Here is a 14,967-nt window from a genome sequence, read left to right on the forward strand (position 1 = left end):
CCTTTCAGCCTGAGCTGGTCTAGGAATCTTTCAGATGCTCTCAGATACCACTGACCAACCCTCATGGAAGGCATCCATCTTCCCTCCTTGGAAGGAAGAAAGTCTTTCCTTGAACAATTTTCTGCAAGAGCAGTGGGGCCATGTTGAATTATTAGTCCCAGAAGGAAATGTCAAAAGGCAGTCAGGCCTCCGGGCAGCTAGTGGTAAGCAGAAAATGTCACTTCTCTCACCAGGGCTGGGCCTCAACAGTCAAAGGCCCACTCAGTGCTGGGGCCTGAAGTTCAGTGTCAAAGCTGGCTTGGGTTCCACAGATCCAGGGATGAACCTGAGCGAGTGTGGGCCGGCCTGTGGAGGATGGCCATGCAGCGGGGAGCTGCACCAGAGTGTGGGCCGGCTTGTGGAGGATGGCCATGCAGCGGGGAGCTGCAACGTGTGTGGGCTGGCCTGTGGAGGATGGTCATGCATTGGGGAGCTGCACTGGCTTATGTTGCAACTCCTTTTCCCTGAAGCATAGGAGGATGTGAACATTTGCCCCTCGTGGTCTCCATCTCTCTGATGTTCTGGTCTATGACAGCATCCTTGCTGCTCGACAGTGGAGAAGTTTCACAACCCCAAGAGCTTTATTGTTGCAGTAGAACTCGGAAATTGTCCTTCATTAGCTGTAATTTCCCAAGCTTCAAACTCCATCAAGGACAAGCTCAGTTGGCAGGCTTCCTTCCCCCTCCCACCAAGCAGAGTTTGAGGTGACTTGTTCTCTTCTCAGACTGTCGGTCCACATGGCCTCTCAGGGTGCCAGTGTGGACTCCAGCAAGCCCACTGGATAACAGAGAGTCTAGACTCTACCAGACAGGGTAATTTTGCTCATGGAAATTCATAATTCCCATGCCACATTTCCAAAAGAATAAAGTGTCCTAGCCAACATTCCCTTTCTTGGTTATCATGGAAGTCTTGGGGAAAAGAGCAACTTCCTGTGTTCTTTTGGACCCTACAGAAGCAAGGGAAAAAAAAGCCAAATTCCAAAGTGATTTTAATAAATGTTTTCTCTGATGTATCATCACCACCACGGAGGAAACAGGGGAAGAGGGTGTGGGGGCTGTGCAGGTGTCAAGGTGAGAAGAAAGGAAGGCCCCGTGTGCTTTAGGGCAAGGAAAAAATGGAGGCACCTTCAACAAGCTGGTGGAACTTAGGCTTGAGGGTCCATCGTGAGCATGGCCCTACTGAGTCAGTCTCTGAACTGACTTTACATGGATAATTTTACATTTTTCCCCATGTTTTTTTACATTTATAATGTCAGGTCCTCGAAGCTTATACCCATTTCTAATCATGTATTTTTCACTTTACAGGCAAGTGAGGTAGACATGGGATGTTCCAATATCAGATGTCTGTTTATTATCAACTTGGAATTTGCTTGTTGTGTGGAAACTTTGTTGCTGTGTGATGACTTCCTTTGTGTCTAGAGACAGGCTGTGACTCGAAGTCTACTTTCCTGATACACAGGGATGCTACCCCAGCTTTGCCTCATAAATACTACCATCCTCAGGGGCACCCTTGATTGAAAATGAACTTTATTTATTTATTTGCTTGTTTATTTATTTATTTATTTTTAATGAGCTTTTAATAGACAGCATGGGATAGCCTATGGTAATGGGAAGAGATGGGATTAAAGGTGTAACTGGGAAGAAATGTGGTTGGGGAGATGCTGTGGAATATTACTTTAAGGATGTAAAGATGTGTTACATTTGTTTAGGCTGCATTTGTTTAATGATGTAAAGATGTGTGGCTTTGCCTGCCGAAGGCACCTGATTGATCTGATAAAAAGCTGAATGGCCAATAGTTAGGCAGGAGAGGGATAGCTAGGTGGGGCTGGTGGGCAGAGATAATAAGTAGGAGGGGAAACCTTTGGGAAGAGAAAGAGGGGGGGAGGGAAAGGAAGGGAAGGGAAGGGAAGGGAAGGGAAGGGAAGGGAAGGGAAGGGAAGGGAAGGGAAGGGAAGGGAAGGGAAGGGAAGAGAAGAAGGGAGAAAGAGAGGGAGATGCCTGGGGTTAGCCAGTCAGGCAACTGCCAGTCAATCAGACACAGAGGAAGCAGGAAAAGTAGGGCATGCAGAATGAAAGGTAAAAAACCCCAAGGCAAACCACAGATGAAGAAAGCTATATTAAATTAAGTTATAAGAGCTAGTGGGACAAGCATAAGATAATGCTGAACATTCAGAACTAATATTAAGTCTCCATGTATTGATTTGGGAGCTGGTTGGTGGTTCAAGAAAGTCTGTTAGAGGAGGAAGGGGGATGGGAAGTGGTGGGATTGGAAGGGGTGGGATGGGAAGAGGAGGGGATGGGAAGGGGTGGGATGGGAAGAGGAGGGGATGGGAAGGGGTGGGATGGGAAGAGGAGGGGATGGGAAGAGGAGGGGATGGGAAGGGGTGGGATGGAAAGAGGAGGGGATGGAAAGAGGAGGGGATGGGAAGAGGAGGGGATGGAAAGAGGAGGGGATGGGAAGGGGTGGGATGGGAAGGGGTGGGATGGGAAGAGGAGGGGATGGGAAGGGGTGGGATGGGAAGAGGTGGGATTGAAAGGGGTGGGGATGGGAAGAGACAGGATCAGAGGTGGCAATTGGAAGAGGTAAAGACTGAGGAAAGAATGCAATCTCAATCCATCTGTGAACAGCAAACTTCAAGCTTTGGGTCCTGTCCTTCTGACCTCTCTCAAGCCAGCTCTCCCATGCCCCCCTCCCACCTTGGAGACCTCGCATATTTTATGGTGTAAACAAGTGAGCACCCTGAGATTTCCTAACTGATGGCAAAACAGCCCTAGGTGTGAACCGGCTTCAGGGTAGATGAAGGTGCTTTTCAAGAATCTGCACCGAGCATCTCCCAAGCTCCTTCCAAAGACATCAACAGTTTCTCCCACAGAGAAGCACAAGTTTCCCTGCCACCCAGCAGGGTCTATGGCTATTGTGAAAGTCGTTACCATGTGACTTTCCAAGCCAACTCTATAGAAAGCAACAGAGCTTTCTCCTCGTTCTTGGAACTTAGCTTCTCTGAGCCAAGGAAACCCCAGCTTTCTGTAAAGAGGTACCCATGTGATCACGGGAGTGGGGCTCTCAGGGACCTCAGAGTCCCTGATTGGAACCCAGCAGACTTGGATTCTGTGCAGAGAGATGAGGTGGCTTGACCGAGGCCTGCCAAATGGAAAATTCGTGAACAAATCCGCCATTTCCCTCATTTTCCTGTCATTGATATTTAGTTTCATTCCATTGTGATCAGAAAAGATATTTGGTATGAGTTCAAGCTTTGTTAAGATTTATGATTTGTTAAGATTTATATCTTCACAGGCATTCTTCCCTGGAGAACATTCTTCGTGCATTGGAGAAGAGTGTGTGATCTTCTGTCATTGGGTAGAATGTTCTGTGCACATCTATGGGTCTGCTGGTCTACAGTGCTCTTCATCCGCTTCCTTGTTGTTTGTGATCCTTTGAATGAGAATGTCCCCCATAGGCCATCTGAATGCTTGGTTCCCAGTTGGTGAACTGTTTAGGAAGGATTAGGAGGTGTGACCTTGTTGGAGGAGGTGTGCCACTGAGGATGGGTGTTGAGGTCTCAGAAGCCCACAGCAGTTCCAGTCTCCATCTCTTTCTGTCTAGTGCTTGAGGATCAGATTTAAGCTCTCGGCTGCTGCTCCAGCACCATGTCTGCCTGCCCACTGCCATGTTTTCTGCCATGGTGGCATGCCTCACCCTCTGATACTGTAAGCAAGCTCCTAATTAAATGCTTTCTATGTTGCCTTGATGGTGTTGTCTTGTTATAGCAACAGAACAGTGTCTAAGAATCAGTGTTCTTCTCTGTGTGGTCTCTATCCATCGTTGAAAGTAAGGCACCAGGATTGAGTTCTGCATTACTGTCAAGGTCTCCTTACAGAGCTGCCAATAATTGTTTTTGATGCGGGAGAATTGTCTGTATTCTGTCAATCATGTTTTAAATAAATGCTGATTGGCCAGGCAGGAAGTATAGGTGGGAAAACCAGACAGGAAGTAGAAGTGATGCAATGAGAACAAGAGAATTCTGGGAAGGAGGAAGCTGATTCCTCCCAGTCCTGCACAGATCACCGAGGAAGCAGGATGTGACCTGCCAGCTGAAAAAGGTACCATATGGCTAAAATAGATCAGAATAATGGGTTAATATAAGTCATAAGCGCTAATAAGAAGCCTGAGCTAATGGGCCAATCAGCTTATAACCTATGGAGACCTCTGTGTGATTTTCTTTGGGTCTAAACAACTGTGGGAACCAGACAAGACAGAAAACCCCAACAAGCAGGCTCCTTCATGTTACAGTTTTACACATGTAAGTTACTGGTGTTGGGAGAATACACATTGATAATGCTTCTGTTACTTTTATTACTATGTAAAAATCTTCACCCTCAGAGACAGCTCTTGCCCTTAAAGTTGACTTTAAGTTCACATGTGTGAGCCACTTTTGCTTTCTTTTGGTTAATGTTCAACACATGTTTTTCTTACCCCTCTGCATACTCGTTGGTCACAAGTGAGATTCTGGTAGAGAGTTTGACTATCTGTGTATGTTTAACACAGTCTGTCATTTCACATCTTTTTATTTGAAGGAATTTGGTCTATTTACAGTCGTTAAAGATAAGGTTACTGTCTTCTATTAACATGTATGTGTGTTAGTACATGTGTGTATGCATGTTCACATGTATGTGTATGTTGAGGAGTTGATTATACTCCCATGCTTATTACAGCACTGTTTACAACAGTGATGATATGGAAACAATCTATCAACAAGTAAATTTAAAAAGAAATGACACAACATACAGATATTCCTTAACTCCTAATGGAAGCAAAATTTCTCAGTGGTCTCTTGTATAGCAATAGATTTAATAATCTATTACCAACCTAATAGCCTTCCTGAAATTGGTGAGGTGATTTGAAAGAAAATGGTCCCCATAGGGAATGGCACATTAGGAGGTGTGGCCTTATTGGAATAGGTGTGGTCTTGTTGAAAGAAGCCTATCACTGCGGAGGTGGGCTTTGAGGTCTCATTTTTGCTCAAGCCACGCCCAGTGAGACAGACCACTTCCCGATGCCTGTGCATCAAGGTGTAGGATTCTCAGCTCTATCACTACGTCAGCCTACACACTACTATGCCTCACCATGATGACAATGGACTGAACCTCTGAACTGTAAGCCACCCAATTAAGTGTTTTCCTTTATAAGAGTTGCCATGGTCATGGTGTCTCTTCAGAGCAACAGAAACCCTAAGGCAGTCGGGAACACTAAAGACAGGAGTGGGAGGCACAGTTTAAAACCCTCGCTGAGTCAAGCCCCTTAGTAACCTGGGAAAGCAGCTGCTTTAAGGGTAAATTAAATGGGATGCACAATTAAATCAAGAGACCTGTGCCCAACACCAGTCAGTGGTCTTGTGTGTGTGTGTGTGTGTGTATGTGTGTGTGCGCACGCACGCGTGCACACACACACACGTCTACACATGTGTATGCTGAGGCTGAAATCTGATTCCTGTGCCTGAACCTGGACAAATCTCTTCTGGGAAAATGGCCAATTTGTTTCCTCAGAATTGACTCTGGGAGGCAGGAGTGTTGGCACACTGCGACTTCAACATGCTGGATGAGGACAGTTTCCAGGAATAAAGAAAACTTCTTAGTGTGAAGCACAGAGTAGATGGCTTTAACGTAATGGCTCCCCTCCAGATGTTCTTCCCAGGGAGCAATCCTAACAGCTGTAAAGCTTGGTCCCCGAGAAACTTCTCCATTTACTTTTACCTGTCCCCAAAGTCTTCTGGGAAAACCCAAGTGTGGTACGTCACCGAGACCTGCCAAACAGCTTGGCTGCAGTCTCCCGCTTGCCCGCTAGCCTCTACCTGCTGGGCTGCACAGTCCTGCCTGCTCAGCTCCTCGGAGGCAGCTTTCCTAGCCATGAGAGCAGATCCCATCTCTCCTGGTTACAGGAAGCTAACACCTCTTTCGGGAGATAATCACTTCCTGCCTAGGGCTTCTGATGGCTGAAGTCCAGGTTTCACCCTATAGCCCAGGTTTCTGTGCTGGCTTCTTCCTCACCCTGTTCTTCACCCTAGATATTCCTGGGGATTACATTTGCATTCAGAAAACCCCTTTTCTCATTTCTCACTGAATTCTTACTCTATTTTTTTTTTAAAGATGGGACTAGCAATTTTTGGCCAAGATGAATGAGACAGGACATCTCTGAGCTGTGGCCATTGTGGTCTCTCTTATAACGACTCATGGCTGCACTGTGCAGTAAAGTGGCTGTGGACATCACAGGAAGAGATGGGCATGGGTGTATGCTGACAGCCTTTTTCTGTTTTCATGTGTGTGTGCATGACTGCATGTGTGTGGGCATACGTGTAGAGGTTGGTATTGGGAATAACCTTCGGTCATTCTTTTACCTATTCTTTGAGGCAAGGTATCTTGACAAACCTAGACTACAATGATTGGTCTCCCTAGACAGCTTGCTCAAGGGTTGCCTGTCTATGCCTTTGAGGGCTGCAAGTACAGGTGGGCTCCCAGTTCCATCCAGAAGTTATGTGGGTTCTCGGGGTCTGAACTGTGTCCCTCAAGCTTGTGCAGTAAGCTCTCACCCACCCCCATGGTACTCAGACTTACACTTGACCCCAAGCTGTGGCTTGCTGACTCCTGACATATCTATTTAGCTAATGAATTCTTCACCACCTTTGGGCTTGGGTTTGGAGACGGATGGATCTGGTTCTAATGGCACCTCCCTTGGAGGCAGAGCTGTGTGAGCTTTTCCCACGGTGCCAAAGCAGTAATGGGGACATGGGACTCAGGGGCAGGAAACTCAGTGGGTACCCCAGATGCTCAGGCCTTGAGGGACCCATTTCTACCATCACATCCATATGAGAAAAATCTTCCCTTCTCAAGTTACAGGATGGATGAATCTTAAATGTTTTTGTTAGGCTCCGAGAAGGGCCAGTTTCTCAGACATGGTGATATTTGCTTTAAATTCAACTGCAATTATGTACATGGACTGTACACTGTAAATATGGTTACTAAGGCAACCAAGTCCCAGGATGAAGCCTTTGAAAAGTACGATGATTGGGTTGGGTGGGAGTAAATGTGTTTCAAATCCCATCCAATGGGACTAATCAAGAAGGCTTTATTTAAAGGAAAACAAGCAAGATGTATTCCAGTATGCAGTGGGATTTCACAGTGGCTGTTTGCCTCATACGGCAGCATCCTTCCAGGACCCCAGAAGTGACATTTATGGCCTGGCATTCCTCCTCCAGGTGTGACAGCTCCAGGTCCATATGCAATTTGTGTATGAACCCATGACACCTGGTGTCTTAATCATCATTCTCCTGATGTGAAGAGACACCATAGCTAAGGTATTCAACTGGGGGCTGGCTTACGGTTTCAGAGGTTTAGTTCATTATCACGGTGGCAGGGAGCATGGTAGCATGCAGGGTGCTGAAGCAGTGGGTGAGAGCTACATCTTGATCCATGGGCAGAGAGAAAGAGAGAAAACGGGGCCTGGCGTGGGCTTTTGAAACCTCAAAGCCCACTCCCAGGGACGCACTTCCTCCAACAAGACCACGCCTCCTCTAACAAGGCCACACTCACTCTAACAAGACCAGAGCCCCAGTCTTTCTCAAGTAGTGTTACTTCCTGATGACTAAGCATTCAATGATATGAACCTATGGGGGTCATTATTCAAACAACCACATCTGGTATGGTATTTAGTATTTTAAAAATATGTCTAATTGTCCTAACCTGAGAGTAAGTTTCTCTATCCCAGTTCGGTTTATATTTTAACAAAACCCACCATGGCCTTTCGTGAGCAGTGTTGTAAGAGACAGGGTAGTCTCGGAAATTTCAGCCCTACTTCTCCAATGCCCAGATGGAGGAAGGCTGCTTTTGGTTTTGCAATTGCTGTTTTGTTTTGAGACAGGGTCTCACTATGGAGCCTGGACCGACCCAGAACTCTATGGAGAACAGGTTGGCCTGGAACTCTCTCTATAGACCAGGATGGCTTTGAACTCACAAAAATCTGCCTGAGTGTTGGGATGATAAGTGTGTACTACCACACATGACCAATGACAGAATCTTCTCAGCCTGGCTTGAACTTTCTCTGTAGCTAAGGATGACCATGAACTGCTATTCCTCTTGCCTCTGCCTCCCAGGGCTGGGGTTCTAGGCATGCACCCGCTACATTGGGTTTACATAGTCCTGGGGAGTGAACCCAGGGCCTCTCCCACTCTAGACCAGCACTCTATCTACCGGGCTCCACCAACCCCAGTGCTGATCTCTTTCTGTGTCAGTCACCTCTTCATCGCTGTGACAAAGCGCCAGAGAGGAATGGCATGAGACAGCCAGCATCTTCTCTTGCCATCTCTATTTCCTCTACTTTGTGTCTTGAAAAATAGACTCAGAAGCACACACACATCCCGTGGCAGAAGCCACTGTGAATCACATGACACACACTGGCCAAGGAGGGATTCCCAGAAGGAGCTCATGGTATATCCCACTTCATTACACAGCCTTGCAGAATGACGCAGGCCTTTGTTCCTTTACGAGGGCTCTTCCGATGGAGACACTGGGCCAGGTTTGGAGGCAGGTGTTAGGAAATTCATAGCTAACGCGAGAAGACAGATATCTGCATTCGCTGGGTTCCACTCTAGTGTGGGAAATATTTAAGTGACTGTCCGAATCCACCGTGGCGGGGCTCACGCAAAGGCCAAACACGCAGCTGAGTTGGGGGAACTGATGGTTCTCTGATCTGAGGTAGCAACATTCAGGCTGAAACCTCAAACACACAGGCTGGCCTGAATGATGAGCAGTGTGGAATGTTCACAGAAGAGGGGTCAGCAGGGCTCAGAGCCAGAAGAACCTGGTGGGTTTGAGGATGGCTGGAATGCCGTATGTGGGTGACTCTGGAGAGTGCTGGGGGTGGGGCACCATCTTGAAGGGTCCTGGGACTCTAAGAGGAAAGCCGTGGCAAGGTTATTCAGGGACACAGGTGCGAGGCCCAGGTTATGTGACAAGCTGCATGGCCAGGCCTGGGAAGATGAGGACAGCAGAGGGGGAGGGAAGAGGGTACTGTCTATGTATTATTTGAGCTTGTGGTGACAGAGACGGTTTCTGAGTTCTGGTTAAAATCAGCTCTGCTTTCTGGAGTGCCCCTCGCTAGCAGCTCATTGTTCTTCCCTTTGAACAGAACCGTGAACAGAGCCAACATCTGGAGGACACATGGAGGGATGGCTGAGATCATGAAACTGACTCGATTTTGTTGTTTTTCATAATCAGGCAAAGAAGAAAAAGCAAGAACCGCTTCCCTAGAAAGAGTCTCAGACTCCTGGACAATCCTTCCAATCTAAGAACAATATTTTTCTTTTATTTTAATTTCAACCGGAGAATGACATGACTGGAAAAAATGTAAGCCTGTCCGCTCCACCACATCCATCCCGTACTGCGTTCTCGGAAGGGAAGAGCAGTACCTACGTCTGTTCATCTTTACCGTGGCGATTATTTCTGTGTCTCTAGGAAGCATATTTGTATGATGACTTTATTTACCAGATTAATGTGTTATCCCACTAAACTCCTTACCACAGGTAAGGGCTGATGGCTCCCTCCCACCAGTCCCATCTCACGGACAAACTGCTACTCTTTGCTCTTTTCCTGCTGTGGGTCCCAAACAGGCTGTGTCAGGCTCAGTGGTCAGCCGATCAAAACACATGCTAGCCCATCTCTGATATAATTTCTGGTTTAGTGTGAACTCCCTTTTCCTTTGTCAATGTTAATTTTCATATGTGTAGGCACACTCATGTGTGTGGGGGGGGGTAGGGATGCTCACATGTGGGGGCTCAAGGTTGACCAGTGGAAGTTTTCATGTGTGTAGGCACTCATGTATGGGGTTGTAGGGATGCTTGCATGTGGGGGCTCCAGGTTGACCTGGAAAATCATCCTTGATTATTCTTATACCTCATCCATTGAGGTAGTGTGTCTTAATCAAACCCAGAGCTCGCTGATATGGCCAGTCCCTCCAGCCAGCTTGCTCTGGGGATCCCATTCACCTTCTCATGATTGCATGACAAATCCTTCAGTCACTAAATCATCTTCTTTACTTTCAAATTTTCTTACATGATCCCAAGAACAACTGGGGTTGCTGACATTGGGCCACTGAGGCTGGTATTCTATTACTGACCTCTTCAGTCTTAAGTAACGGACAGCTATTTTTTTTTGTTTGTTTATTTGCTTGTTTCATCAGGTTCTGCAGTCTCTCTTGGCTTACCAATTTAAAAGAGCTATTAAGAGATTAGGATATTAAGAGAACTATTACTCGTTTACATCTGCCTAGTCAATCTGATGACATCTGTGTTTTATGCTGTACTTTATGTACTTTATATGTACTTTATGCTGTGTTTTATGCTATGTTTTATGCTCTGATTGTGGCTTGGCAGCAGAGACTGAAGCCTGTAAGTAGTGTTCGTGTTGTTATGTCTACACGATTCCACAGCAGGGCCCAGGTCTGGAGTGCGTGTCCTCCACAGGGGCCAAGCTGAATCCAGGAATATGTGACTTTAACCTATAGAGAACCGTCTTCTATCCAGCCTTATCTTCCTTGTACTCTCCCATTCACTCCCTATCCAGTTTAAAAAAATTGCCTTATATTTGAGCCATGGTATTACTGGGCATGTGGCTTTTAAAGATTTTTATTATTTGTGTGTGTGTGTGTGTGTGTGTGTGTGTGTGTGTGTGTGTGCATGTATGTGCACATGTGTGCAGGTGCTTTCAGAGGCCAGGAAAGGGGACAGATTCCCTGGGACTGGAGCTACAGAGTGTGGCATTGGGAAGCAAATGCCTTCACTCTAAGAGCTTTTACAGACTCCGACAGGGTGTGGTGACAGCCACTTGTCTTCCCAGCACTGGAGAGGCTAAGGCAGGAGGACTACTGGTTAGAGGCCAGGTTATGCTACATACAAGTCTGAAGGTCAGTCTGGACTATGCAATAAGACCCTGTGTCAAAAAACAAAATAAAAACTTAACATCTTTTTTATTCCCTGAATAGCCTTTCACCTTCTAAGTCAAATATTTTGTTAATTTTCATTTCAGTTGGCCTTTCTTTTTCATGTCCACATTTCCTCCAAACTCAGTTTTTCTTGGTTGCCAATTCATGCTAAGGGTTAGGTGAAAAGCAGGATGGGAGGCTGGAAGCAGGGTTTCCTCTGGGAGACTGGCTCATACTTATGCCTCAAACAGTTCCACTGCTAGTCAGCTCTTCAGACACAATGCACATCTGTCTGGCTGACACCTGCTAATTAATCAACCTGGAGTGGCCAAGAATGACATTCTGATACCAGTCTTTCCCTGTATCTCTGGCTCAGATAAGATCATTGGCTGTCCTAGCCCATAAAGGTTTTAAGATGTTCTTCATCTGCTTCTGTGTTCGGATCCTGTAGGAATGAGGGTTAGGTCCAGGGAAAGCCTGCTCAGAGCTAGCAACACCGACTAGAGCTAGCAACTATCTCCCTGCTCAGGACGGAGGCTCGGCAGACACTCACCAAGTGCTGACTTCTGTGATACAAACGCGAACAGATTTTTTTTTTTTTTTGATAGCAAGATTTCCCCTTAGGGAGCAGAGCAATGCTAGGACTAGGGATTTATTACTAGGGTTACAGAATTTATCATGAATGTCTGTTCCTTGTGTGCCTGGTCCCTGTGGAAGTCAAATCCTCTGGAACAGGAGTTACAGGTGACTGTGAGCCACCGTGTGGGTGCTGGGAATTGAACCCAGGTCCTTCATAAGAGCAGCCAGTGCTCTTAACAGCTGAGCCATCTCTCCAGGCTCCAATCCCCAGAGTGTCTGATTCTTTTTTTTTTTTAAGATTTATTTATTTATTACGCATGCAGTGTTCTGCCTGCGAGTATGCCTGCAAGTCAGAAGAGGGCTCCAGATCTCATGATAGATGGTTGTGAGCCACCATGGAGATGATGGGAACCGAACTCAGAACCTTCGGAGGAGCAGCCAGTGCTCTTAACCACTGAGTCATCTCTCCAGCCCCTGGGTTCTTAATACAGAAGGCATCTTACTGCCTTCTCCTCTCCCTGGTGCCTTGCTCTGAGCCCAGGTGACCAGCAAAGCTTGCAGGCAACCCTGCCCACTGTGCTTTAAAAGGGAGGCTCATGCTTCAAAACAAAAGGAAGCCTTGCCCAGAAGTGTGCGTGTGTGTGTGTGTGTGTGTATGTGTGTGTAGTGTGTGTGTGTTGTGTGTGTGTGCATGTGTGTGGTATGTGTGTGTAGCATGTGTGTGTAGTGTGTATGTGCATGTGTGTGTGCATGTGTATGTGTGTGTCTGTGTGCATGTGTGTGTGTAGTGTGTGCGCGCATGTGTGTGGTATGTTTGTGTAGTGTGTATGTGCATGTGTGTGTGTCTGTGTGCATGTGTGTGTCTGTGTGTGTGTAGTATGTGTGTCTGTGTGTGTGTGTGTATAAGCAGGGAAAGCTAGTTGAGTGCTGACCATGTATACTCATTCTCTCTCTCTCTCTCCACTCTCTCTCCCCCTCTCCCCTCCTCCCCCCACTCCGCTGTTCATGGCGACTGTCATGTGACTAGCTGCTTTAAGTTCCCTCCTTGACTTCTCCGCAGTGATGGGCTGTGACCTAGAACAGAGGGCTACAGTCAACCCTTGCTCCCCAAGTTACTTTCTGCCAGGATTGTTATTGCAGAGACAGAACAGATTCTAACCTGATTCTTCTGGGCGATCTTCTGTCCCTTCTTCCAGCGTAGTACTGGGGTCAGATCCGGTAGTTCCCGCTCCTCCTCACCAGTCTCCTGCGCAGCCAGGCTGTAGGCAGCTTCGAACACGATGGGGCTGATGACATCCTGGACCCTCCGCTGCAACCGCAAACAAGGAGGAGCATGAATGGTGAGCATCTGTGGATGTCGGGGCGGCATCCTGCCTCAGGTGGTCCTCATACCACCGTCACAAGCTGAGACATCACCGCTCTCGTCTGGTAGGCAAGGTAAGTGAGGCCCAGGGCAAACGTCAGCTTGTCCTGGTCTCTGTGGACAGGCAGGGATTTCTCAGGTTACCTTGTATGGTACTAAATCATCTTCTCCAGAGCATATGGAAGACATTATCTAATTCGTCACCCATGTGTGCTCAGATGCCGGTTGGTGGCTGGGACAGCATCTGGACTTGACGTTAACCCCTTTTGGGCTGAGATTACAGTTTTGTATCCGGACAGGGCACCCAACAACTCTGACGAGAATGGTGTCTGAGGCAGGTTATCTGTCTGTGCAGTCAGATGCAAACTCTTCAAGGATTTCAAGGCCCCAGGGAATGCTCTACTGGTAGCCACAAGAGGGGCAGGAAAGCTGTGCTGGGAAATCTCAAAGCTCCACTCCCTGTGACGCACTTCCTGCATTAAGGCTGCACCTCCTAAACATTCCCAAACAGTATCGCTCACTGGAGACCAAGTTCAAGTACGGGAGCCTATAGAGGACATTTCTCATTCCATTCACTAAGCAGGGAAGAGAAGAGGAGACACATGGTCTAACAAGATGCCAGGTCCATGCTACGGCCTCTAGAGATGAACAACACACCCCATGCCCTACCACCACACAGGAGAGGACTCAGGAAGGGGCAAGGCTCAGTTCCACAGGACACAGGCCTGGTAACGATGCTGACCTTTCCAACTTGTAAGTTCCTGGTCTTTCTGCGTAGTGACACAGCCTCTGGGTGACGTGAGGCCCCACGCCCTCACAGGTGAGACTCAGAGGCAAGAGTTGGTCCGTAGTCTTGCATCAAGGGCCAGCACATCATCTGGGGTGGTGTCCCTTAACATGGCAAGGCTAAGAAGGTCAGCACCCACAGCCAAGTCTCTCTGCTCTGTGTCCACCACGGGGAGTATACACACGTGGCACAGGGAACTGAGAAACACCTTATAAGGAACAAGAGAAGCTGGACAGGCAAGGGAGGTCGCCCACCCTGGGAGGCCTGAACACACAGCCCATGAATCCACACTATTCACTATTCTCTAGGAAGTTTGGAGGAGTTAGGATCGGAGTCTCATTGGGTTCAAAATGGTAGAATGGTCCAAATGTTCCAGGAAGCACCCAATGCTTTGTGATAGTCTCTCACAGAGGCAGCCAAGGCAGCCCTCGGGGACAGCTGGGGACAGACTCTCACCCAGCATGAGAGAACACAAGCCAAGCATCTAGGCTCTCCAATGTCACTGCCATCTCTGTGCTCAGCACGCAGCCTGGGCGATGTCAGAGTCCTTTGTAAGGATGCCCAGCTGTCACTACAAGGATAACTGATGGGTGAGAACACGCTTTCACAGCGAAGGGAAGTGGCCAACCAAAGACTATCACAGAGTTCTCAGGACAGAATCTGGGCTCCCTAGGAGTGGGGCAGTCTGGCTAATAAGTAGGGGTACACCAAAATAAAGCCAGGTGAAACAGCATCTTACTGTCTTGTTTGTCGATTCTGTTTTCGTTTTAGTTGTATCCGAAAAGTGGAGAGCAGTCCCGAGTTTAAGGGGCCACAGTACCCTGTGTTTTCTCACAGGTCTCTTTATGATAGGGTGTTGAGTGGAACACACTCAAAGGTGCTGGATGCCAGAGAATTCCTAGGGCAGTTCTGGGAAGGACGCAGTGGTACCGCGTAGGATGGGATGGGAGGCAGATCTGGCAGATAGGAGGTAGGGTGTGGAAGGCACAGCAAAGGGATACAGGGGACAGCAGAGGCTGAAGCCTGGACAAGAAGAAGACAATGTACAACTGTGTTCACTAGAAAGTCCACCTGGGAAAGATTCAATTCCTCAGTCGAACCTACCAAAACCCAGGACCTCTGCAGCAAAGGGATGGAGGCACCTTAGGTAAAGGGTTTCTAGAGAGTTCTCTGGAGTTCTTCGTCTTAGAACAGATCTTTAAGACCTGAGATCTTTCCAGGAGCAAGCCAT

General features: G+C 47.6%; 1 protein-coding gene across 1 annotated transcript in view; it reads right to left on the minus strand.

The window, feature by feature from the left end:
- Positions 1 to 14,967, minus strand: part of Itga9 (integrin subunit alpha 9) — a 306,676-nt gene that overhangs the window by 131,046 nt on the left and 160,663 nt on the right. The window contains exon 16 of the mRNA XM_048423214.3: positions 12,746 to 12,895. Coding sequence (XP_048279171.2) covers positions 12,746 to 12,895 — 150 coding nt within the window. The remainder of the gene's footprint in view (positions 1 to 12,745; positions 12,896 to 14,967) is intronic.

Source organism: Myodes glareolus, chromosome 4 (assembly GCF_982192425.1).
Source record: "Myodes glareolus chromosome 4, mMyoGla1.1, whole genome shotgun sequence".
Lineage (NCBI taxonomy): Eukaryota > Metazoa > Chordata > Mammalia > Rodentia > Cricetidae > Myodes > Myodes glareolus.